General features: G+C 41.0%; 2 protein-coding genes across 2 annotated transcripts in view; both read right to left on the bottom strand.

Moving 5' to 3' along the window:
• LOC123967290 (zinc finger protein 385C-like) overlaps positions 1–26,989 on the bottom strand; it is a 611,432-nt gene that overhangs the window by 425,836 nt on the left and 158,607 nt on the right. The gene's annotated exons all lie outside the window — the stretch shown is intronic.
• Positions 13,005–24,492, bottom strand: stk17al (serine/threonine kinase 17a like). Its single transcript, XM_046034413.1, has 7 exons — positions 24,163–24,492; positions 20,920–21,132; positions 16,909–17,053; positions 16,010–16,136; positions 15,855–15,903; positions 15,353–15,532; positions 13,005–14,726 (listed from the first exon to the last, which is right to left on the bottom strand). The coding sequence occupies exons 1-7, from the start codon at positions 24,273–24,275 to the stop codon at positions 14,435–14,437; spliced, it is 1,119 nt and encodes a 372-aa protein (XP_045890369.1). The 5' UTR covers positions 24,276–24,492; the 3' UTR covers positions 13,005–14,434.

Genomic DNA, 26,989 nt, shown 5'->3' with positions numbered 1-26,989 from the left:
GTGGTTCCCGGGCTAATTTACATCATGCAAGTGATTCTCTCACATGGGACCTTTACAGGTACCCATACTTCTGACTTTAAACTCAGAATTCTGACTTTTTTCTCAGAATTCTGACTTTAATCTCAGAATTCTGACTTTTTTCTCAGAATTCTGACTTTAATCTCAGAATTCTGACTTTAAACTCAGAATTCTGACTTTAATCTCAGAATTCTGACTTTAATCTCAGAATTCTGACTTTTTTCTCAGAATTCTGACTTTAAACTCAGAATTCTGACTTTAATCTCAGAATTCTGACTTTAATCTCAGAATTCTGACTTTTTTCTCAGAATTCTGACTTTAAACTCAGAATTCTGACTTTAATCTCAGAATTCTGACTTTAAACTCAGAATTCTGAGTTTAAACTCAGAATTCTGACTTTAATCTCAGAATTAAAAAAAAAATTCACACGTGGCCCTAATCCTCTTCCGCATTACTACCTATCAAAGTTTGCTGTAGAAATAAAGCAAAAATACCACTTTGAACAGAACACAATTTATTTTTAAGTTCAGAATAAAGACTTCAGAACAGAATTTAAGCAAAAAAAAAAATTCAGGGGTGTGTGTGAGTGAGAGAGTGATGCGGCCCACAAGACAAAGGCATTGTATGCAGACACATCCAGAACATTGTGGAACAGTGCCATTGGCCACCGAAGTGTTCTTTGGAAGCTGTAGGTACTGACAACCTGCAAGAAAAAATGACAGAAAGAAAAAGAAAAATGAATAAATGACACATATATTCATCCTAGTCAAACAAAATCAAAGTTGTATGGGTTGTAAGTTTACTTAGAAATGAAGCACACGCCTGTTTTCTCAGTTGCTTGCATCAGCAACTATTCTGCTTTTAATGTGAGGTCTCCGGGTCGGATTCAGCCCTGTGCGTGATCCTGAGCCTCTCGTACTACAGCGACAACACGTCAGCTAACGACATGCAGTCCACTAACCCCACAAAACAACCGGCTCACAGTAAAACAAAGGCTCCACGTAAGGATACAAAAAAACAATAAAGGCTTTTGTGCTGAAGCCCATCAGACCAAACAGGTTCAGATGATGTCGTGTAAAAACAAAGTGAGCATTTGTAAAGCTGGAGAAACACAGACAAAGTCACGTTAGCTCGTCGGCTAACGCTGAGCAGTTACTAATGTTATCCGGTGCAAAGTTATATCACTGTCCACATTACTTCACCAGCTAACGCGACCCATGTTACTATCCTGTGTACTACTGTTGATTTAGGCTGCAAGAAAGGATGTAACGGTAAAAAGCGAATGTGGAGCGATTTGTTTAACGTCAGCCAGGAGCAGCCAGCTAACGCTACAGTAGCTCGGACCTGCTGCAGTTTGCTTTGTAATGTTATGTTTATTGTGATGTTACCAATACTCAGATACACAGCTTCTCCACCTCTCAGTCGCTGTAACTAACGTGACCCACATGACACAACAAAACGGTCACAACAACACAGAGGAAGAGCCATCTGCTATCACTAGTTACAGTAAAGTTACTGCGGTCTAACTGTTATTAAGTGTGACTCAATCTCGTTATAATATCCATTCCAGCTCACTAACCGTTTCATTATGATCCAATACATGTAGCTGTGCTCACATTGCTGAGCCTCCGGTGACAGATTCACAGATAGTAAAGATGTAGCACGTTCGCTAAATGCAGTAAATGTAACGTTATCATGTAACGAGCATGGATTAGTTGAACCTGCAGTTGATAAAACTATTTTTGTAACTTTGCAGTGGGAGATTACCTGAGTCCCCAGCTCTGTCTGTTCTCCCTGTCTGTCTACAGCCGCTGTCACCCTTTTTTCGGTAGTATTGTGCCGATATGCGGCTGGCTGTGCTGAATGAAAGGTACGACCGGTGTTGAGCTGCCTCTGAGATGGGAATGTTGAAGTGAGTGAAAAGCCACAACCGGTATGCAGGTGTTCCTGCGTTTATTGTGGTATTTTTGTATGAAAAGTATGAGTTCAAGCGAGCATGCCTACGAGCACACACCTGGTTGCAAGCTTAGAACTGCACAGCTAGTGGCCGCTGGAAAATCCATGCCCCTTTAACCCAAGTTGCATGCAAGAAATAATACATAATAACTTATTAAATGCTTTTATAATTTAAATCGTCGCCTATATTTCAGACAAGCACAAAAAATAAAGTAAAAAATTGTGTGCATAATTTATGCATATTAGTACATACCTTATTCAGGTTGTCGACAGCTCCCTAGCAGAGCTTGTAGTCTTCTATGATCAATGATTTGTGTTGCTCACCCTCAGACACCTTTGGCTCCCTGTGTTTGGTGTTCAGTACGTAGGACACAGTTGTTGCGTTTTTTTCGGAAAGCAAACACGGATGAGTTTGGCTGTCGTTGTTTAGTCTGGATGATGATCGGTGGTAGGTCTTGTTTGTTTTTCCTGATGGTTCCAACCATCGCAATCTTCTTCAGAAGAAGATTCTTCGCCAGTGGATAAGAAGTTGTCACATGTGACCGTGCTCCCCTCCATACCTTCAGTCATTTCCATGACAACCCTCCTTCCCTGGTTCTTCTCTGGTGCGCAGCCGGCGGGCTTGCCTGTGTATATATGCATTCGCCACGCATAGCTGGTAATTATGTCGCATGTCACCCAGAGCTTTAACCCATACTTTCCTGGCTTGCAGGGTATATACTGCTTGAATCCGCTTTTCCCTTTGAACGGTACCAGCCGTTCATCCACGCACACATTCTGGCCGTGGTTAAAAAGAGCTGGGAGGCGCTCCAGCCACTTCTCCCAGAGTGGGTGGAAAGCAGCCAGCTTGTCTTCTCTGTTACGGGCAGGCGGTCATCAAACCGTAGGTTTATGTTGATTTCAACGAATCTTGAGACATGGTCGCTCTGAAAATGGGCCGTCCTGTGTGGTCGTCCCAGAGGCTTCTAGTTGATTCGTTTGCGAGAGCGGTAGCAGTTAGCTAGGATCAGAAGCCCGAAATACGCTTTCTGTCTCATCTATGTCGGCCCACCTCTCCTGGGAACGTCTCCCATGCAGATTAGTCATGTCAGTGACTAATTTGATAATATCTTCTGTCAAAAAGAGCTCAAAGGCAGACTGTACTGATGCGGGCCATGGCATACAGCTTCGGGCTGGCTTTCCTCTAAATCTGAAGAATCCGAATCAGATTTCTCATTCAAATGAAATTCTCCATCCGTTTCGTTATCTGTAACGATTCTCCTGACTCCATATCAGTGTGCCCAGGCGCCTCCTCTGCTGGACATATTCTACTGTATCTAAAGTTGAGAAAGTCCTCTTGATGTTGTCACACAGGCAATGAAATGACCACTAGTGTTGTGACGTTCAATGAACATTTCGTTCATAAGACCTAATTGTGTGTATGACTCGGGAGGAACGGGTAGTCTCAGTGAGTAATTCGTTCATTTTCACGCATGCGTGAATAGCCTTGGACTCTTACGTTCACTCGTTACACAGCAGCTGCATGGACATCGTCAGCACAGGAAACAGAATTGATTAGTTCACGACTCTCAACTGTCTGTTCGTTCATTTGTCACGTGACAGCTGGCTACAGGGCTGTGGTAAGCAGGCAGCACAGGAAACAGAACTGATTAGTTCACGACTCATAGCAACTGTGGGTCTCAAGGTTTGAGTCGTTCATTTGTCACGTGACAGCTCAGCTACTGTGGAGCAGAAATGAACTACTCGTTCACCTCTCACATGGGTCCTCCTCAGTCTTTTGTTCATTCGGCCGGCTGAGTTACTGCCAGCGCCGGAGAATGAGAGGCAGATCTGGTTGTATGGTTGACTCCAAATCCTTCCATTGTCACAATCTTTCCTGAGTAGTGGATTGCATATAGACAACATATTTCTGTGGTTTTTACATGGTTTGAATTTGGTTGTGGGCCCAAGGGGGTGTATATAATGATGATAGAGAATGATCAAGAGATGAATTTGTGCATTATACTTTGTCAATTAAAGCAAGCCAGGCAGCCTTCCGTGTTTGAGAACGGCGCTGTTTTTTAATCGCCCACTAGAGGGCTGCAGTGCCACAATAACCAGCCTAGTTCAAATGAACGAAATAACTCAAAAAAAGATTAGTTCATCTTAATGAACGAGATCTATAAATTCGAGTCTGTCAAAAGAGTCTAACTTGTCATCACTACTTTAAAGAGGTTACTTCCCCATACAAAGAGACAAAGAGAAGGGAAGACTAAAGGCACACTCACACTTGGCGATCTGTACCGTGTCTGAGCACAATTAACCCCCAAAGTCCAGTTCGTTTGACCAGTGTGATCGCTCCGTGCTGTGCGAGTTGTCCGAGTTCCGTGCTCGGGCACGGTACAAGGCAACCAGGCCTAGTGTGAGTACGTCCTAATCATGCCTGCATGTGGGCTGACTCAGCAGGAATGATATTACATGGGAAAAGTTGGTCTACAGGAGAAACATATCTGAAAGGAACACAGAATGTCTGAGAGCCTTACTGCTGTATACACCTGAATTTTGTATTTCTCGTTAGATAAATAAAAACATTTCCACCATAAATTGGTGCAAAAAAAAAATCACCAGAATGCATGAAATTAAGTGTTTAATGCTCAAAATTTTCATATTCATTGAAAAATTTCTTTGGCTGTAATTATTATTATTATTAATTGATTTATTATTTTGTTATTTAATCATTTAGATTTGTTATAATTACTGTTTCTTGTCAGATGTTTCTTTTTTACATATGTTGTTTATTATATTTTGTATTAACCATCCAAATCAGCAAAGAACATTTGCCTCTGAAATGTAGTGCAATAGAAGTTTAAAGTAACTGAAAATAATGAAATTGTACAGTACTTTAGTCACTTTCCTCCGCTCTGATTCAGGCCACAAAACATATAAGGAAAGGATTTTTGAGGTGTCACTGTCAACATGAAGTGTAAATCAGTGTCTCATCCTGCTGGCACCTTGGGAGGCCTCACAGTAAAACCTTTTAGCCTCTCTGGGATGAAGAACATCATGTTCTCTGTACTGTGTATTTTTTCGAGGGGGGTGGCTTTTATTAGCCACAACAGCACAAAGTAATAATAGAGCTCTTTATTTATGTTACAATCTTATTGGACAAGCTCATTTAATTTGATATTTCCCAGCGTGTCATGTATAATCAGGGGTGAGAGCAAGCTTACATAATAGCCCCAGAAATCCTACTGTGTTTACACTTCCAGGGACTTTTACTCTGCAGTTTAAAAGCATGAACCCCAATGAGGAGATTATTGCTCCTTTATCTAAGGCAAACAGTAAGTGCACTTTAGTTTGGCAGAAAACTGTATCTAGGAGTGCTGTATTTTCTCATAAGGTTACAGTAGCTTTTCTTTGGGATAACAGATGCTTTTGCAGGTGTTCTAGTGCTGCAGGTCTTGGTGTCCTCTTGAGGCAGGCACTGAAAAACAGCGGTTTGGGATGTTGTATTTCCAAGTTAGAAATGGCTACAGCAATTGCAAGTAATGATCCTTGGAATGTTTATTTATGTTATTGTATGTGAAATACCAATGCTGTGTATGCAAACTACAGTCTTTCGTGAATCTATACAAGATTTGGATTCCCTGTATTCTTGATGGCATGACTCAAACATCTTATGCATCTCTGTGGGATGACAGACTCATGAGAAGGATCCTTTCCCGTCCAAGGTACTGTGCACTCTGCAGCTGTGGAATAATATTGATGTTCTCTTTTCTTCTTCTGTTTTCCACCCACTCATATTTGCATACCCAGTGTAAGACTTCCAGACAGACAGTTGATTCAAGCAGCACATGTCACATCTCATGCCACTGTTCTGTTGTTATGGAAGAAACATTAATATGCCTAATTAATTAATGTGCCTTTTATGCAGTATTGCACTATATTTTACACAGACTAAACTAATTTATTTTTAAAGCACAAACTAAGAAATCTAATAAATAAATCTCACCTGAAAGTATTCACAAGAATATCAAAAAGTTCAAAGAAGGGCCCACTTTCTCAGTGTTAGAATTGAACTGGATTTTGTTTATACACACGCACACATGCATGCACACACTCAAAAAAAGAGATAAGGGTTGCACAACCATACTAGGGGCTCTATGAGGCCTCATGCTAACATCAGCATGCTGTCATGTGCTAATTATTAATAAACACGAAGTACAGCCCAGGAAGATGGGAATGTCATTAGATTTACACCTATTAATAAACCAAAGAATTAATCAAATCTTAAATGTTGACCTGAAAATGTCAGGGGATAGATCACCAAAGTCAATAGGATTCCCCCTCTGGGGACCACGAATGTCTGCACCAAATTTCATGGAAATCCATCCAGTAGTTTTTGAGATATTTTAGTCTGGATCAAAGCAACCGATCAACCGGTAGACCAACATCACCATCCATAAAGCCACGAGTGTAGATTTTCAGTGTTAAAGGGGCTAAGACAATCTGTCGTCACTGCTATTTGTAGCTCTTGATCCCCCTTGACATTCATCTGCCACACAGTAGAAATAAAGCCTGTCATTTTGTCAATACAGACACAGCTTTCGCATTATGAATTATCTGGGCTGACGACAGAGAAGGTAAATTTGTTCATGCAGAAATGACTGACAGGCAGGTCCATATGGCTAATAGATTGCCCAGGTGAGTCTGGGAGAGCGGAAACTGCTCTTTATTCAAAGGGCTTGTACCTTTCCACACCACTGGGATTTTATTACCTGGTGTCCAGATAACATTGTTCTTCAAACAGTTTTCCATGACCTGTCTGACCTCCAGCCATTGTTTCCAGGCCCTTTTTTCACACACTGATTTGGCAGATTACATCAGGAAGCTTCAGACAATATGAAAATTTGACAGCAATGGCAATGCTGAACACACACACACAAACATGCACACATCGCTATACCTCTCTTGAAGAGAGTTACATAACACAAAAAGCCTGGGGAAAAGGAAAAGAGAAAAAAAGTGACAATCACGTAAACAAGTGTGACAGCTGACTTTTTGACTAATTAATTGTTCCAGGATCCAGGAAACCCTGAAAATATTCCTGGAGGCAACAAGTTCCAGTGAAAAATCACCAAGTTCCAGAAAGTTCCACAAATTTGCTTCTCTCTTCATCTGAAAATCTCCACACCCGCATAATACTGACAAATCAACAAGTGGCACCTCACACATCCAACACAAACCAAACAAAATTAACCTTGAAAGTCACTCGAGCCTTTATTACAAATATAACTGCTTCTCCATTGTAAGAAATAGTACAAGTGATTCAAGTTTCCTCACTATAACCTACTGTCTCTGACAGCCATGCATGGTTTTCAAATTATAGTAGAGCCCTCTACTAAAACAAATATATGTTTTTAGCCATGCTAGCCACATTGGTTTATGACCAAATACCTGCAAAACTAGTGACATTCCTAACAGCCTCAGCTGGTCCCGCAGAGGTTAAATAGCTGGGATTCCCTGCCAGTCAGTTCTCTTGGATGAGAGGCAAAACATCTTCAACCAAGTCCAGCTGCCCTTGATTTAACCTTCCTTGGATAACTATGACCTGGATGACTGAGAATCTTCACAAAATGTCATCATAACTTTGAATAAATACAACATTTAACTTGTGATTATTATATTGTTTTACAAACTGAATCCTGAATGTAGGTACTTGCCAGCTTGTGTGTGTGTGTGTGAGTGTGAGTGTGTGTGTTCTCCAAATAATTTACTAATCCAGTACCGTAGGAGAGCGCTGTGAGTTGAAGAGCTCAAAAAGATCCAGACCACCAGAATCTGTTCCTTGTCAGTCTGAAAACCTGGACTCCTTCCCAAGCTTGTAGCGAGTCAGCGGACAGAGTTCACTTTGGGTACTCTGGCGTGTGTGTGTGTGTGTATGAACTACAGTTTAAGCTCATGTGAGTGGGCATTCGTGTGCACCGCGTCCTGCAAATCCAAACAACAGAATTGGCAGTGTTTTTGTTTCTTTCCATGAGCTTACCCACATTGAAATTGAACCTTTTATGGATTAACTTTAGCAGTGTCCCTTGTTTTGCTTGGGTTCTTTACACAGCTTTTGAGTTGAAAAGTTCTCTCTGAGCTGAGTGTGCCTATTGTGTGGCTTTTTGAGTATGTGTGCCAGTAGTGCCCCATGTTGAGGGAGCATACAGTTACCGCAGACAGAGGAAAACAGGCAGCAGCATCAGGTCATGCTACTCTGTTGAGAGCGCTTTTGTTTTTCAACTGTTTCCAGGGACAAAATAAATAGCTTTGCTTAACCAAAGGCATTTGCCTCCCTCGCAAATGCACCACTATGAGAAACATATTACTAGTGTTTTGCCTCTATCGGAGATTCTCTCTCTCTTTATGATTTCTTTCCTAAAGAAATGTCTTGGACAACATCTCATAAGCAAACATGGAGAATTTCAACCAGTTTTTGATTTATCATGGTCTCTACGGAATACTTCAGCATTCTGGGAACAAGAATCCCAGGTAACTGTCAGGAATTTTTCTGTTTTTAACCTCTTAAGGTCCACTTCTATCAGCCACTGATATCCATCAGCATCAAGAGGCTGCAGTTCTTGAACTTATTGCGGGCTTTATGTAGATCTTAAAGATCCTTGCGAAGATTTGTAACTAAAGTCAACGCTGGAATGTAGCAGGAGTGAACTAATTTAGAGGAAGTGACTTAGAGGTCAGGGTTGTGGATGTACCGGAGCAGGTTCCTAAAGGGCTGAGATGAAAATTATTTGATTATTCATAGATTGCGTGATTGAGATCATCTGCCTAAATGGGTACAATGTAAAGGTCAGCTGAGCCTAAATCTATTAAAGACAGTAGAGTTGAAAATCAACGATGAACGGGGTTGGAGAGGTAAGCTGTTTTTCAATCCCTGGAGGATAGACGCACACACTTTGTTGAGTTTTCAGACATCAGTGTACTAAGGACCAAAATGGTGGTATAATCAGGAACATAAGCGTAAAGGAATTTCCCCATTATATAAGGTGCAAGGGAAACTACTTCTGAGAAAACTGGTACACTGAAAGAGATCTAGATATAGTGAGACTGAGAGAGACAGGGAGAGCAAAAAACATCAACGTTAGAGGAGACGGCCAGAGCAGGAGGTCAGGCAGAAAGACAGAGAGGAATGCTACGAGGAGCTGGGAACACTTTGTTTATGTCTAACAAGTGATAGAAACAGGCCATTCATGAAGATTTGGACTAGAACATTAGGATGAGATAGAAAAAAGTCCACTGCGGGTGTCTTCAGTAGAACATTTAATCATATACGCATGTGTACTGGCCTTTGTTTTTAACTCTTTAAAATACAAACACAGATGGATTCCAGTTCAAGTATCATGAAAGGGCCAAACAATTTTCTACAAGTGCCACACACACAGTCGTAAAAGTAGAACAAAGCACAAAGTATCACAGTGTGTGTCAAAAACACCCAACATACTTTTAACCAATAGACAGAATAGCCATGCTTTCATGTAAATAATAGTTTATTTGTACAGCACTTTTCAGTACAGGTAACAAAGTACTTTACAGTCAGTATAAAACATAAACAAGTCGAGATCAAATAAGCTGAAAATAAGAATAGGCCTCACACAGTGGTTTACGACAATCAGTATATAAACACAAACAAGTCAATAACCAAATAAGTAAAAATAAAATAGGCAACATACAGTAAAAGCTTTTTTGTAAAAATATGTCTTTAGAAGTGAGCTAAAACCGGGAACAAACTCTGCGAGCCTGAGCTCCTCTGGTAGCTTGTTCCATAGTGTAGTGGCCCTGACAGCAAAGGCCCTATCTCCTTTAGTTTTTGTGCGCACCAGAAAACATCTTATGCCAAAAACTTTTTGGTGGGCACAAGAAACCTTAGGGCCTCTGTAGATCAGCAGCACTCAACCAGTATCTCAGTCCGTGTTCTGGCTCATAGAGGATAAAAGCTCAGAGATATATGAGAGGGGCAGCCACTCTGTGTCAGTCTGTGTCTTAAAATAATTATTGTAATAAAAAAAGTCCTTTATTATTGACTGTGTCAAACTCAGAAGGTCATTACGAACTCTGAGAAGAGTAGTCTCAGTGCTAGAGATATGGAATATTTCTAATAAGTTATTGTCTGACAGATTCAGTGTTTAAAAAACGCTTTTTTTCTAGGACCTTGGATAAAAATTACAGTTTTGAAACAGGTCTGCAGTTATTCAGAGGGATCTAAATATGTTTTTTTAAGGAGGGGTTCAACCAGAGCAGTTTTAAAACAAGCAGGGACATAGCCGGAGGTCAGTGAGCTATTTACAATAGCCAAGATGAAAGGGCCAACTTTAGGCATAGTCTCCTTCAGCAGTTTGGTAGGGACCACATCCAAGGGGCAAGTTGGTGACTTCATATGGTTAACCATTTTACTGAGAGCGAAAAGAGATTTTGATGTAAAGGCATTGACGGATCCAAAGGTCTGTACAAATTTTCATGACAATCCATCAAAAAAATTTATATTTCAGTCTAGACCAAAGTTGTGGACTGGCATTGCCATCCCTAGAGCAATGGCACTAACACAGTTAAAATGTTAGACATACTGAAAACTGTTACAAGCTATATATATTCTTAGTTAAATCCTCATGTGTAGTTCTTTGTGCTGCTGTTATTGTACTTTCTGCTATTTTGTGCTATTTCTGGTACTATCTGGTGTGGTACTTTATGTAAATCTTTATCTTTTTGATAAACAAATTTAGGGGTGTTCTCTTCATTCACTTAGATAACAGAATATATTTGACTTTGACAAAGAAAAGTCCTTTCCATAAATAAGTGTTTGATTATAGTCCTCATACCGTTTTTGTAGGGTGTTCCTAGGCTGTCAGTGGCAGATCGATGAAAAAGTTAAATTTTAAACCTGCTGTCAAACAATCTCTGGTTATATAACTGATCATTTTGACCTGTGCAGTGTAGAATGTTGCCTTTCCAGCTTCCCAAGAGGTTTATATTTTAAAATCCCAGTTTCGGGTTTTCACAAACCTCAAGGGATCAATGTGTTATGGCTGGAGGTGTTGACATACTAGGATGTGCGGCTGGTTAGCATGAGATGAAACACCTGCTGAGTGCCTACAGCAAAAATATCTTACGGCCCAGCAGATGTCAGGTTTTGAATAGGGCAAGGAAAATCAGTATTTATATAATCAAAAATGAATGTTATCTGTTTTGTCTGTTGTTACACAGACTCAAGAGAGACAAATGGATTTCTACAATTTCAAAGCAAAGTGCCTCACTGGGGTGTTTAAAAGCAGTATTTGCTGCTTGATAACCATCAAAAACCATTAAACAGGACATAAGTTTAAATCCACAGAGATTAGTGAGAGCAGGTTATCTGGATGTCACAGCAAGCTTTTTGTCCACCCTTTGAATTTGTTTGGATCTGTGGGAGCCAAGTGCTCTTTTACTACAAAGCCAGATTTTGCGGTGCACTCACCAGTCAGGAGACAGAACAAACTGCCTCCACATCTGTCTTAAATAATCCTCTAATGGTCACCTTAAATTTCAAAGTCACATCAGCTGATCCTGAGAGTCCTTCTGAGAAACAGCCACTTTATCAACCACTTCAATAACTGTATGCTTGTGTGTGTGTGTGTGTGCGAGCGCGCTATATGCAGTATGGAAACAATACCACCTCCCACTGAGAAAACAAACCCCATAAGGGGAAAAGGAGGGAAGAGAGGGCATAAGGGACGATGTTAGAAAAAAGGACCAGGCTAGCTATAAACATTTCTGGCATTCCTCGGCTCCATGCAGCAGCAGGGTTTTCATTAGGGGTAGTGGACAGTCCAGCCAAGAGTCACCGGAGCAGGACCCTGCGGGGAGCCCCACTTTCTCCTTATTGGCCATAACAGAGCTGAATTGGTTCAGTGCTAACCACAAGAGCACATTAAAGAAAGCATTGAGGATTTTGACAGGCAGGGATATTGCTTAACCTGACACAAGTAAACAACACAAGAGTGTGCATGAGAGAAAAAGAAACTTTACTACAGTGGAAAACATTACTTTGTGTTCCTCTTCACAGGATGCTGGTATTTCCTGTTCAGCGAGACTGTGGATATTTATGGACTGGCCCAACAGAGGACTTTCATTTTCTTTATGATACTGTGTTTCTCTAAATAGAGATACTGAAAAGAAAAGCAGATGCTTCACATTTGATCTGGTATAAAACATGGGTAATCTGTTTGGTATGAAATCTGCTTTTTTCTGAACAAAAACTAATGAGACAACCAGAAACACTTAAAGATATTGGTCTTTATCATCAGTATTATGAGATAATTAGAACATATGGCAGCTTATAGAGGGATAACAATATATGGTGGGATTATACAAAAGATCGAAGGAAAGATGATCCAAAAAAGTTTTGTCGTATCAATCAGAACGGTGGCAAGATGATTTACAACAGAGGAAATAAGAGCAAAACCCCCCAAAACCCTGTTACACAGGTCTTACTTTTCTTTATTGTTGCATTTTATTATGAAATATTAGAGAAAGTCAAGCTTCTAAAAAAATATTTAAATTAAACAATCTGAGCATGGAATATTGATCTGAAATGGTTAAATTACTTGCCATTCATAGACATATTCAACCTGTGATGAGGGGTTGTTTGTAGACAGTGTTGAAAAAAAGATGGTTAAGTTGATTTCAGCTCTTAGTATTTGTATTTAAATATTTTTATGGCAATCCATCTATCATTAAAAATTTTTCAGCAGGCCCTTGATCTATTTGGTTGACCAACATTGCCATCCCTAGAACCATGCTGGTAGCATGGCTAAAAATAACTTTTGTGTGGATTATGTAGATGAAAAACAAGCCTGGATTTAATTAAATCATGATTCTAGATTTGGGCACAATTATTTGTCACTGTTGTAGTCTGGATGTAGGTGAATCCTCAAATTAAATTAGAATGTAATCAGTTGAGTGAAATGTCATTGCTGTTGTTGCTATAGGCAAAAAACATCACACAAATGCACATGTATTTTTCTCCGATACATTTTGCAATGCATGCCATCAACATTTATTCATTTTAACATAATGTCCACAAGGACAAGTGCAAACCTGCCTGAAATTCATAAGCAGAAAAGAATAAGTAAAAGTTAACATACAAAATAAGACATGATATAATGATGTTTTTTATACACTGATGATAAAAAAAAAAAAAATTATCTTTTGATGTTAATCTTAATACTAACTCACAATATACATTTCAGTACATTTTTGAGAAATTCTCCCCAATTTCTCTGCTCCCGAGCATCTGAAGGCAAACATCACATAGTTATAAATCTGGGATAGTTAACCATGTCATTGTTGATACAAGTCTAACAAAACTGAACTGTTCCTTTCAAACTTTGCCATTTCCTCTTTCCAAAACTGATGTTTTCACAATATTTTAAGAGCACAAAATCTAGTAGCAACCTCGCAGTAAGTACAAAAAAACATGTGCAACTTGTGCAATAGCAAACAAAACAAATAGAAGTATAATATTAACACACAAGTGAGGATGAAAAGTGGCACTTTGTGAAAAAAGGTGACCAAAACAGTGGGTGGTGGAAAATGGTTAATATGTACAGTACGATGTGTGACAGCTGACTGATTGATGAGCCTTTGGTTTCTTACTATTACATGGAAGTCCAATAACAAAAAGAAAAGTGCTTAAATTGTCCTTAAAAAAATAAGAATGCTACCATTTCCATTTGAAACTCAGGCATTGATGTGGCTTTGTATATTTAAGGGGGTGAAGTGGTATAACAAACACACATAAATAAACATAAAAACAGTGGAACAGCTAACATGGCTTCTGCGTAGGTGCTGTCCTTTGCTTTAATTCTTCTGTTAAGTAGAACCATCTGTATAAACCCTTTACTTCCTTCAATAAAACTCGCAGAATGGGTCAGCTGAAGCATAACTCGTTTTGATGACATTACACAGTGAGTGAAGTCATTTCCCAGGGAAGTGAAAGGCTGCCTCTCCTCGGACACCCAGTTCAAAAGGCTAATTGGATAAAGAGAGAAACCAGTGTGCGTGCAGGGGTGAACCAGCCACAGTGTTAAGCTGACCCCAGTTCAGTTCTGTCACTTTTAAGGCAGCAGTGCAGTCCTGCGACAAAATCCTTGTCTTCTCCCACTTCTTTCTCCTGCATCTTCATTTCTCTCACCTTCCTTCTGTGCAATTATAAAATAAGCACGGAGTAGCGTGTATTATTCAAACATACACACACAGAGGTATTAAACTACACACAACCCAGTTCATAGACATCACAGCAGTAGAGGCAGCCAGCAGCACACAGCATCCATATAGCGTGGCCCTGAGTCAGATCAAGACCATGAAGCTGCAGGCTCACTGCTTTTCAGTGTCTGCTCCGTGGAGTTTAAATTTGTTCAATCTCTCTCCACCTGTGAAACGTCGTTCAGCAGATCAGCTCCTGCTGTATGTCAGGTCGCGTGGGATAGGGGGACCCGCTGAAGGAGAAGGCAACACGGCCTGTCTTCAACTCACCCTGGCCTGGGCACATGAGGTATGACCCAATCAAGTCCAGCTCGGGGGAGGGAGCCGGGCTCTCTGGCTCTGACTCTGATTGGCTCGTCTCTGGCTCGTCCAAAGAGGAGGCCGATCTAGCATGGAGGTGCGGATGGGAGTGGGGATGGGGGAGCGAGTTCAGCCAGGGGTGGTTGAGGCCTTCTTCTGCAGTGGCTCTCTTCCTGTACACACAAACACAATAACACTGTGGATGAGTGGAAATTCCCGAAGAGTTTACATAACCGATGGATTGCCTGGATCTTCCGATTCACTCAATCCGTTCTCTTGCAAACGTCAGGCATATTACTTTTCAACATTTGGTTTGGAAAACCACAAAAGAAGCACTTTTCGCTAAACAATTTTCCCCCCTCCATCTCTCACCAATTACTCAAACACTAAGGAATCTTGGACTTTTTCCAATGTCACCAGCAATATGGTTACATAGCTTCCTTTGAAAATCACCTTAGTTTAAACTATTCTTTATTTTAAGAAGGTGACACTTAAAGCAGATACTTCAGTATCAGTATTTGGTGTAATGTCAAAACAGAACATACTGGCCTAAAAATTATCTACTTTTTTAAACGAGGTGAGCTTATAACCACCACCAGGAAATTACTTCTCGCCTAAGTGACGCAAATCTTGTTACCACATACACTCATTTAGACGCATACGGATGTACTTCCGTGCTGGTGTGAACCTGATTCACATCCTTACTGTGTAAATCAGCTCAAAGCAATACTGATGGAAACTTGTAGTTTTGCATCTGAACATCTGATCATATCTTCATCTTTACAGTAAACCACCTCACCTGGGGTTTTTAACCAACAAGGACTTGATGAAGTCAACAGCCAGGGAGGAGATCCCCTCGAATGTGTCCTCCGAGTAGTCTACATTGACTTGGGAGATGTTGAGAAATGTCTCCTGCTTGTCGTCACCCAGGAAGGGAGACTCGCCCGTCAGCATGACGTAGGTCAGGACCCCGATACTCCTGGCAGAGAGGGAGGAAGAAAGGTAAAGATGTTATGAGGCAATTTGTCAACTTTGATGGTTACAGAAACTGCCTTGCAACACACTGTAGCACAAACGATTTGGCAGTCTCTCAATATGCTGTGGTGAGTCAATAATTAACTGCAAGCATGCAGCAAAGATGATCTTGTGGTCAAAGGTCTAGACTGTCTTTTGCATGTTAGGGAAGTGATGTCACTGTCATGAATATTTCTTTATTCCCAGAAGAACAGACTAAATGAGTTCTGCATGGCACTCACTAAAATAAGTGGAAATAGTCTCATTAACTACAGTAGTGCACTTACCACATGTCTGTAGCAGTGGTAATGGGTTCATAGTTCAGGATCTCTGGTGCTGCAACAAAAACACATGGCCCCAATTAGTCTGCAGGCATACACTGCACTCAAATTCAAAAGACACAGGTGATTCTCGGTATTTCAGGGCTAAAAGCAGGACTCACCCACATACTCTGGGGTACCCAGGATCTCCCTGACTTCTGTGACGTTGTCCATGCGTCTGGACAAGCCAAAGTCCACAATACGAATATCCCCCAGAGGTCTGGCACTGGTCAGCAAGATGTTTTGGGGCTAGAGAAGATGCACACACAGATTAGACAGAGGTTTGTGACATAATGACTGATTATTCAAGAAGACTGGGGTCTAACATTGAGGTCATTAATTACATGTCAATGTGAATGAGTCAAAGCATTTGAGGTAAATGGTTTCAAGAGGATTTGAAGTCTCGTTCATCACTCAGCTACTAGCTGCTCCTCTAAGCCTATCAAATGAGACTGAAAACAGGATAGGATATCCCTGCCAACCACTAGTAGGGCTCCATGGTCCCTGACCAAATACTGTAGTGTATATATACACACAACTGTGCTTCATTCTGGGTCAGACTTGCCTAATTCCAGGGTTGGTTTGAATATCTGAGATAAAACAAGCCAAGACCAACAATAAGGCCTGATTCACCTCTTGAACTTACACTATGTTTATATATAGAAAATATTTTAAAGCATCAGTCCTCCAAAACCAAGGATATGATGTATTTGAACTGATCATTTGATCTGGAACACATCCAGTGTTATCCAGTCACTTATTCACTTTTAAAAGAATCATAGAACGTGTATCCAGCAACCAGATACTTTGTTAATTTGGGAGTTGCTGAGGTAGAAAAAAAAATCTCAGTGATGACTGCCTTGTTACTTCAGGGCCCATTAAAGAAAACATAATAATTCACTCAGGTACCTTCAATGACTGAATGAGTTGTGGTTGCATAAGAGACATCTCATCTCCCTCAGTCTGACGCTCGAGGGAATAGACTGTCCTATATTGTCATATAATCTCTCATTGTACTTACTTTCAGATCCAGGTGCACCACATTGTTCCGATGCAAGAAGGCCACCCCAGTCAGGATCTGCTTGGCCAGCCGGATCACATCTTTCTCTGTGAAGGCCTCATCACTGTCGGCAACACATTGGTTGAAGATTTCGCCACCAGCAGCGCTGAAAGGAAAGCACAGGAAGGAAAACTTAGAAAACAAGGATGAGAAGAAAAGCATTGTACATGGATAGCCACCCAGTGGAGTTTAGTTTGGCTGACTTTCATTTAAGATTATTCATTTCAACTTATCATAATAAATTGCACTTAAACTTGACAAATACGCCCTTCCTCTCAGTTTGAATTACACAAGTTGACAACAAATTCCGACCTATCCCATTAGTGCAATTTTAGTGAACAAACCTAAAGTCATTTCCACTTTCTTTAAAACTACCTAACACTCCTCATTAGTGTACTTTGGCTTGGAGAAACAAAGTCCATCCACATCTACACATAGCATGCGAGTCCAGCATGAATCAATATAATTATTTGTACCCCGCCTGTGTGTGTACCTTCTAGGGAATATTACAGGAGATAAGAACGGTCATATAAACTTACAGCAGGATCAGTTATGCCTTAGACAGGCTGATATATTGCAGGCTGAGAAAACAGAAGCAAACACTGGCGAACTAATCAAAGCCAAAACATTTTCTTAATATTGAAAGGAACAGCTCTTTAGCTACAAATGGAGCCAGAGAAGGTGGCAGGAAAGTATTATCAAGTACTGTATGAGCCTCAGCCTGCGTTTTTGCTTGTTGGCTTAAACAACTTAGGTGTAAGGGATTATCCCTTTGTGGAATTTAGTAATTAGACAACTCATTGGTGACTTCTCACATTTTTGTGGAAGGAATAGTCAGACTCCTGCCTGGTCTTGCTGCGCTTGTGTAACAACGTTAAGTAAAGTGTAGACATTGGATTTATGGTGGATGCGCCATCAGTCAGATTAGTGCCTAAAGCTGACAGTTCAACCAAAAAAAACTAGAACCATGTGTGGGGGATTTAGATGGCACACATGCTTTTTATCTTTAGAGGAAAAAAACTTTGTGACCAGGCCCTGGGCATGACTGTTACATAACCAGCACTACCCAATCCCTCTGCGCCCTTTACTATCCTCAGCTGTGAAAATAGCACCCATGATTGTGCGGGATTTTGCGGATATCCATCATTGGTCCATATTTAGTTCTCTTTTTTTTGCTCACAGCACCAAATACTTGACCTGCCACCTACCCCGCTTGTTGCTGACATTCTCAATCCCACTTAACAAACCCCAAAGAGTTTAGAGAGCTGCAGAGACTTACAATGAAACTCCGCACTCAATGTGTTTACACTGATTTGCACATTTATACTACATGCAAGCAAGCCTGCTATTAGTGTTTTCATTTGGGAGAGGAAATGAAAGGTGTGTGTGGGTGTGTGGGTGTGTGTGTGTGTTTTAATTGTTGAAAAGTGCAATAGAAAAAAACCCATCATACCTCTTACTGAGTTGGTGTTATATAGAAAATGAACTTGAATCTGTCAATTTAACATAGATTTGACCTATTACTGTCTGAACAATTAAAGGCGTGACATGACAAGGTATTTGCCGTCAGCAGAAGCCCTGAGAGGATATAAAATCTTGATAAAGACCGTCTTGTTTAAATTCAACCGACTGCACACATTCTAGTCAAGCACTTAGGAATGATCCGATACTTGCCTCAAGTCTAAATATTTTCTCCATGCGCTCTGTCCTTCCTAGAAATTTAATGTACACACTACTTCAGTGTGTAGGAGACATCCTCCTCTGCACCAAGCCGCAAGAAGAAAAAAAACCAAAATAAAATAGGAGGGCACCGAGAAGCTGAACAACCATTTGAAGACAAGAGCCAAGAACAGATGAGCCTCGATCTCTGAATAAAAGGATATTAAACTGCAAAGAGGCAAAAATGTTTCTATTTTAAAAGCAGTAAACCAAGTCAATCTCCTTTTAGTTCTGCAGGTCATAGCCCTTCTTGGCTGACCACCAAGCTGGGTGCTCATTGACGTCATTTTAACATCACTGTGTCAAACAGGCTAACCTGTCTGTTGGCTATATTTTCTGGGCAATTAAAACCCACTCTTTTACAATGACATTTCGTATTTGTGGAAAAAGCAGAAAACGAATGACAGTGAGCCTTGGAGAATTCATCACAGTGACCATTTTAGCTACTGTGCATAAAAAGCTTTAGAGGTCAGAGGTGATGCACATTCATTTTTCATCTCTCAAACTAGTCATTATGCCGGGAGTTTCTGTGGAACTGACGCATGCTGGAGCTACACTTTCAAAGATGATTAGAATATAAACTTCTCGCTTCCATTTCTCTGACATGAGTAAGGATGTGGTTGTGGCTACGAGAAGTGTGTGTGCGCGCATGCACAACACATTATACCAGCGTGATGTTGTTCTACTTCTGGGAGCCATGCTTGCTGCTTACATTTAAACCCACAGGAAATGGAAAATGGTTTGCAATTCTTGAAACTTATTTTGAGGTCACACAGTTTGAAGATGCAGCTTTTCAGTGGTCAGAGGTCTCATTGCGAGTGGTCCTGCAGCTTCTAGGACAAATGCACAGTGCAATAGAGACTAACTGACAAAAGAATGAGTTGACATTTAAAAGCAAAGCTCATCAAGTGCTAAAATATTGTGCATGTGCTGGCTGCTGATTTTATGCTTGAAGACTCTGTGGACCAGTGCTGACTGATCTCCTGTCGTGTTTTCTCTGCAGGCATGCAGGGGTGAACTGTGGTGCTACTTCCCCTTTCACACTTCAGTCAGAGGTCAAACACAGCCCCCACCCCACAGAGAGGCCTTTGTTCTGCGGAGGCATTCCATGTCTGTGATGGGGATGACTGAGGGACTGGGCAGGAGAGGGCTTCCTGGCTGAATAGCAAGCAAGCAGTTCAGGGTCAGGAGAACGTGGTTCAAGCCTAATTGCCCAGTGTTATCTCCCTGTAATGAGGCGAGCAACGTAATTAAGATGCTATGTCCTTTCCTAATCCTAATTAGAGGCTGTCATTAGAGCAGTAAGAGAACACTTACTGACACCCAACCACAACAGACAGAATGAATGACTGTGCTATGTCACTGCACAAGCAACTCGACTCAGCTGCTGACCAATTCACCTGCATGTTGAAAGGCAACACAAAGTCTACAGTTCTGAGCAGTCTGTTCTCACAGTAACTGACTCATTTGTAGCTCAACACTTGTTATTTCCATATCAGCGTGGTGTGATTCTGCAACATTGATGTTTAAAATGACAGTTCGTGAGGTGTTGAGGCTACGACGAGACAAGTGACTAACCACAGAGAGAGAGAGAGAATTTCCATTTAAGGCAGAGTCTGTGTAACAATAGTGCAAGGCTATGCATTTCACACGTGTGTGGTTGTTGGTTCTTTTTGCAGGTAAGAATGTCTTGAGTGACATTCAGCTGTAGCATCAGCACCTAGCACATAACTAAGCCAGTAAGGTTTTTTTTCCACAGATCAAATACATGAAAGCTGGAAATCCACATGAAAACACAAAAGTAGTGATATTCTCGTTAAATACAGGATGTTGCATGATGTGAATGTATGATTTGATGTGAGGCTTTACTAACTCAAACATAGTTGCTTATTAAGTAGAAATGAATGAATAAGTTTGCTAGAAGCCAGTTTGGCGTCCTCAAATATCTCAGACATGCTACATGAGAAAAACTTCAGTCGTGGAAAGTTTTTAGTGAGTGATGATTAAAAGGATTTTCATCTCCCTAATGAGTGAGAGCCTAATCATTTTATCCCAGTTTTCCTGGCATGCTTCAAAACACGGAGAAATTTTTTAAAGGCCATTTAGATTACCACCATCACTTCTTAATCATATAAGTGCCAGTGCAAGGGAGTCACAGAAAAGGATGTTGAAATGTGACATATAATCTTTTTTTCAGAGAACATTGAAAAAGACATTTGTGTTGTTTCTGTAATATCTACAGTACTGCCTTACCACTCCAAAACGAGGATGATTTCGGTGTTGGTTTCATAGACCTCATGCAGTGCAACCACATAGGGGTTTGCCTTGGCCGACTCCAGCACAGCGATCTCGTTTAAGATGTCCATGCGGCAGTCTTCGCCCTTCCGTCGCTTTCGCAGGAACTTGGCAGCATACTGCTTCCCTGTTGCCTTCTCAATGCACTTTTTCACCACTGCAAACTTTCCCCTGGGAAACAAAGAGGGGAGAGAGTGAGGGAGTGATTAGTGAGGAGAGAGAATAATCACAACCACATTACTGGCTTTTCAAATATATTTGGTCAGAAACGGTTGTGTTCTGCATCCAAGTAGCCAACTGGACCACTGGAATAAATGTAGGTCATTTAAACTGCAGCAAATGAAAGGCTAAACTTACTGGACATACTCATGACAGTTAAACTGCTAGGAGTTGAAACCTAGATTACAGTGCAAGACATTTGGAAACTGGCCAATCGGCCACGAGTGCAACACTGTAGGCGAGGTTAAAGAACAGTTTAGAGATAAGAAGGTTAAGTGGCATCATTTGAAAATACAGCCACTGCTATTGACCATTGATATACTTAGCCGAGGAGGCGTCGTCATTAAACATTCAGTAGAGATTTCCCCTGTTCTCCTCTTCCTCTAGCCCTCAGGAGGGTCTGCCAGGAGGCAGATAAGGCTGACAGTCTTGGCAAGATAGATGCTGAATAGTGGGCAAAGACCTGATAAGGCTATGGCCACTTTGTAGGTCACAAAAACAGAGATGCAACAGCTCGGTTGCTAACAAACAAACTAAAAGAACATCCACTTTTACAACCTTATCACTACTATTTTCATTTTTCTGCATATACATTGATGGATTCATAGGAGGTGTTAAGGGTCAGCCGTGGGTGTGGGCAGGATGTCCGATGTGTCCAGAATTGCCTGTGTCAAGCCGACCACAATCATCAACTGTCCCTCCCAGGCCGATAATGAGGCCTTGTTCACTTCCCTTTCTTCACAGCTGACAGCAGCAAGGACAAATGGAATTGTGTTGACACCTCCACCCAGACCCTCTGCCAGAGCCTACTTCTCCTTTGACTATTGTACAAAAGCTGACCAGTCGGTTAACTAAGCAGCTCCGAGATCAGGACCACCCACCTGACCGCAGCTGGGTAGGCCAAGCAGGGGGTCACTACTGTTACAGTCAGGTTGGAGCCTAAACAGCATGTTAAAATAGACATGGTAACCTCAACATTTTATTCCAGTTCAATATTTTAATAAGCTACACAATACAGATACGCTGCAGAAGGCTTAGGAAAAGTGAACACGGGATGTGATAAGAGGACTATGCACTGGGCAGAATCTAAATGAAGTGGCCAAGTCAGAAAGGTCCAGTCAGCATGGTGCCTGTCATTTTCCCACACAGCGTTACTCCAAGCCCTCTGTGCTGTGGACCAAAAACAGCAACTGTTCTGGCCAGAGCTTGGTTCTGTTTTGGCTACTACCCCGGTTGCTTTGAGGTCTGTTTCTTCTCTTTTTTCCATTTAACAGTCTCACAGAATGGTGACGACTCATTGTTCAGAGTGAAAAGGCAAAAACCGTCAGAGCCTTTTCATCCTTAATTAGCCAAGTTCAGAGCAGCTCACTGTGGGCTGGGAACTACATATGGAGTGAAAAGGAATGACCGCTGGCCACGGAAAGGAGCAACATGAGGTCTTTCTAAAGACTGACAACAGGTCAGGGGTAACTAAACACGGCTGTCTTCCAGCCGGCTATGTTCACACTCAGCCATGTTACTAGGCAGATGCACAGAACCTCCTAGTTATACACATCACACTCCTTTAAAGTAATTTATTTATTGTTACACATTAAGTTCCTCTTTATTTTCCCTAATGAGGGAACTCTGGATCCACAGACACAATTTTGCAGCTCAAACAGCTCATTTGCAAGGTTATCATCAGTAGAATCTGTCTGAAACTAGTCTGTCATCAATCAACAACTTTACTGTGACACACAAAACTGATTCCTCTCCAGCACTGGAGATGGTGATAATTTGACTGAGAAATTGGTTTCCTGTGGAGTCTGCACGTTGTCTCCCTCAGTCAGGGGCATTGACTCATGTCTGGAGTGCAACGAGAAATGACAGCTCTCACAGCTCTCATTTGCCTGTTTCACAGACTGACACACAACATGAGATCCTCTTACTGCTCTCGAGTTGGCCGCAGCATATTTTTGTGCGCAGTTCTGTAGGGGCCCACAACTCATAATGCAAAGCTTGATGAGAAGGTTTTGAAAATAAGTCTAATGAGCCTTCCTGCTCCTTAAAACTTCAAGAGAATTAAACAAAGCTTTTGGTGGAAGAATTCAAGCAACCTTTGTGTGAAAATTGGAGTTGTAGAGACAGACGCAGAACTGGCACAGATGGCAGTCAAACAGCTGTCGGGTTAAATGAAACCCCAAGATGTCAATTGCATCATTTAAAATGCATTTGAGGAAATTCATTATTGTCTGGCACATTGGGGAATCCCCGCCTAAATACCACTGGAATGTGCACTTCTGTTTCTGGGATACACACATCAATGAGTGTGACCCACAAAATGCATTTGGCTGATGAGACATAGAAAAGTGGCTGATGGTAAATATGGATACCTTTTTGTTTTCATATATTGTTCTCTCATTAGCCTTGTTTGTGTACATTTTGTCACTATACATCCCACTTGTAATACAGCCATACATTAAAAACCAAACTAACTTATGGCATTTGAAATTTATTTATTTTATTTCAACACCACATACACTAGAATCTACTGGACCACACAAGTCAGTTTTGCAGTTTCAAAACCCAGAGATAAATTCCATGCTGTCAGATATATAAGAACAGTGTGTGGGGCAAGTGCAAATTTAGTGCAAAGTCCCTCCTTATCTCACAAAATTACTTTAACTCATAACTGTCCACCTCATTTTTAAGTTTAAATGCATTAAGAGATAATAAAGTCTTAAAACATTTCAGAAACTTTCACCCAAAGATGCACACGGGGATGAATGAAGTACCTTTCTATCAATCTATCGATTACCATTGGGCGTGCCAAAGCGCGTCTCCATCTGCGCCTTTTCCGGGGATGTTCAATTAACACGCGTCCCATTAATATGTGCAGAGAGCAAATATAATAATATGATTACCAGATTTACAGAAGATAATATGGCAAATTCCGCTCCGCCAGCACACGAACAAAGTCATTCACGCAGCAAACAAACTCACCTGCCCAGTTCTTTGCCGACCAACTCGTAATTGGCTGTGAACGGCTCAGTTCTTATCCTCGTGTGGACTGTTGTCAGCATTCCTTTTTTACTCATCGTTGCGGAATCTGGCATTGAAGTCGTGCTTGGAATGAAACAATCTTCTTCCACCAAAAAACCCCACACAACAAAAACGATTTCTGGTCCGCTCAAGTAAAAACTAGCATGATAAAGAGTCGACTAGAGCCAACAGCAGTTTTGTCAAACTACCGGGAGGTAATCCAGTAAGCGCGTCCCAAGAAAGAGGATGATGCGGGAGCGTGACACACTCGGTGTGGTAAATTAGTTTGAGTGCTACTACACATTCCTGACAATAAACTCCTAGTCAGGGCCAGCCCCCTGCGCTGACGCTCTGCAGTCAAAGCCAATGAATTTGCTGAAGACGACGGGGACGGTCCCAAGGTGTAAAAGGCTGGCAAGTGGTGCGTTCAAGTGACAGCAACTTATTTGCTCAGGGACACAAACATAAACAAATACTTTATCATTAGTTTCTGTTTGATAGTTCTTGTGATGTCTTAAAGTAATAAAAATATGATACTGAATAAACATGAAGTGCTGTAACACACACATAAAACTTTAAAACATAAGGGTGGTCAACACCCTTACAATTTACAGCTGTCTAATAATAGTTAAGATATACACTATCAGTTTAGATTTACAGACATTTGTCAGTCTTAAAGATCATGTAAACAAAGTAAATAAGGTATAGGTAAAGTTAAAATATGTTTGCTAGGTCTAATTAATAATACACTTGAATGGTAACCAAACCTCAACAGTAATTGAACCCTTTTTCTTTTCTTATTTCTCACCCCATGTTGTAACCACCTACCCAATTATTTACTCATTAAAGAAACATAAAGGCAAAACAAAGCACAGTATATTCATATTTAAATAGAAACACAAGCACACAAACATTTTTAGCTTGTAGGCATTGTTGGTATGTGTTTTCATGCTGCCTGCTCTGGGCTTGCCCGTGCTATGGTGAGACTTTTTCTCACACAACAGTCATGCTGGTGCCCTTGGTGTATAAGAGTTGTGTGTCTGTCCTTTGAACTTGCGTGTCATTAAAGAAGAATTCAAAACATCCCATTTGACAACTCATCTGTGTCCGTGAGACAGCCAAAGATACTTGGCTTGGAAGGGAAAGGAAAGTGATAATCATGTGCACATGATTCAGTTTTTTCTCTGTTATCTAATATCTAAATCAGAAATAGAAAACTCACTCTCACAAGTCCCCCTGTAGTCAGGATAGTGAGCATGAAGACAAGCCAGTGAGGAAAAGTGATTGGTATTCATGGCTTGTGTGACGATGACCTGGACTCCATGGGAAATGTGTCACCTAAGCTCCAGAGGCTTGCTGAAGCTAAAGCTATGAAACTGTGAATCTGACCAAGGCCTGGACTGACCTGAAGCAAACAGAACAGCACACACACACACAGCAAATCTCCCCCAACTGAGATTCAATTTCAGACAATAAAGGAATAGGTGGGGGAGGCTGTGGTTTTCTGCATCAGTTTACACCTTGTGTGAGACGGCAAGATATGTTTGCTTTCCTCAAAAGCATTATACTGTTGCATGTTGGCAAGAAGCTCATGTTGGATGTCAGTCATTGCCATCTGCTGCTTATCATTAATAATAATTATTTCCACTGGTAGTTAGTGGTTAGTCAGTCAACATAGTTAATTGATAAGATCACAATTTGACATCCTCACATTGCTTGTTTTATCTGACCAACTGCCTAAAAGCAAAATATTTTTTATTTACAATGATATTAAAGAATGAAGAGCAGTTTTATATTTGTGAAGCTTGAGCCTACAACTTATCACTTACTAAAATATGTTTATCAATGGTTAACTTATTGTTTCAAAGGCCTGAAGAGGAGAAGGAGAGATTCATACCAGCCTGTATTCTTCATGTTTCTAAATGAGGAGATGAGTGTTTGTGCTTCCTTGATGGAAGGGAAGGGGAGGTAAGGGATGGAGTGAATAAAAAGAAGAAATGATGGGAAGACAGGTCCCTCTGTACTGGTTTTATGGCCCGTGGCTGAGCACATTGCTAGTGGTTGGTCACATGCCCTACTGTTATCTAGCAAACAGAGCAGGATTTGTCTAATCTTACCATACCAAAGCTAATTTTGTTGCCACAAACAGCAACTGATGTAAAAGAGACCTATTGAGAGTAGAGATTCCTCAGACCCTTCAGAGTCATCAGTGTCCAGCGACAAGATTACATAACCTGTTACGCCTCCTCAAATTGTTACCTTAAGTCTAACTGAGCCCACTCTGAAGCCTTGACCCTCTTTCTCTGCCAGACTTCCCATTAAAGCTGGGGTCAGAGTTGACAGGGTCTCCGTTAGTGAGGGAGCTCTACTTGGCCCCAGAGACCTAATGAAAACACATACCAGTGAATTAGCCTGCCAGCCTGCATTTTAGCTAACATAAATATGAGAAGTTCAGCCATGACCTGGGGAACGCAAACACTTTCTGAGACACTGGAACAAATAAGCCTTGTCATGACTGGGTCAGAAAACACAACTCTTGTTTTTTTATAAGACTTTGGCTGTAGAGTAACAAATGGATTTGTTCCCGGAAAGTGTAGACAATATGGATGTGATTGATGTAAATAAAGGATCTTTAACTAGGATACAAAGGTACTTGAAGGATTTTCAACCTTTGCCTGTTTGTGTGAAGTGCAGGGATGCTCATAATGTAATTTCTTAATTTTAACACACAGAGCAGGCATCTCATCCTCACACAGCTCTTTATAAATGTTGCCATTCTGAGAGCAGA

This window comes from Micropterus dolomieu, linkage group LG02, assembly GCF_021292245.1.
Source record: "Micropterus dolomieu isolate WLL.071019.BEF.003 ecotype Adirondacks linkage group LG02, ASM2129224v1, whole genome shotgun sequence".
Lineage (NCBI taxonomy): Eukaryota > Metazoa > Chordata > Actinopteri > Centrarchiformes > Centrarchidae > Micropterus > Micropterus dolomieu.
Note: the sequence above shows the minus strand (reverse complement) of the source record. Positions and strands in the feature narration are given on the sequence as shown.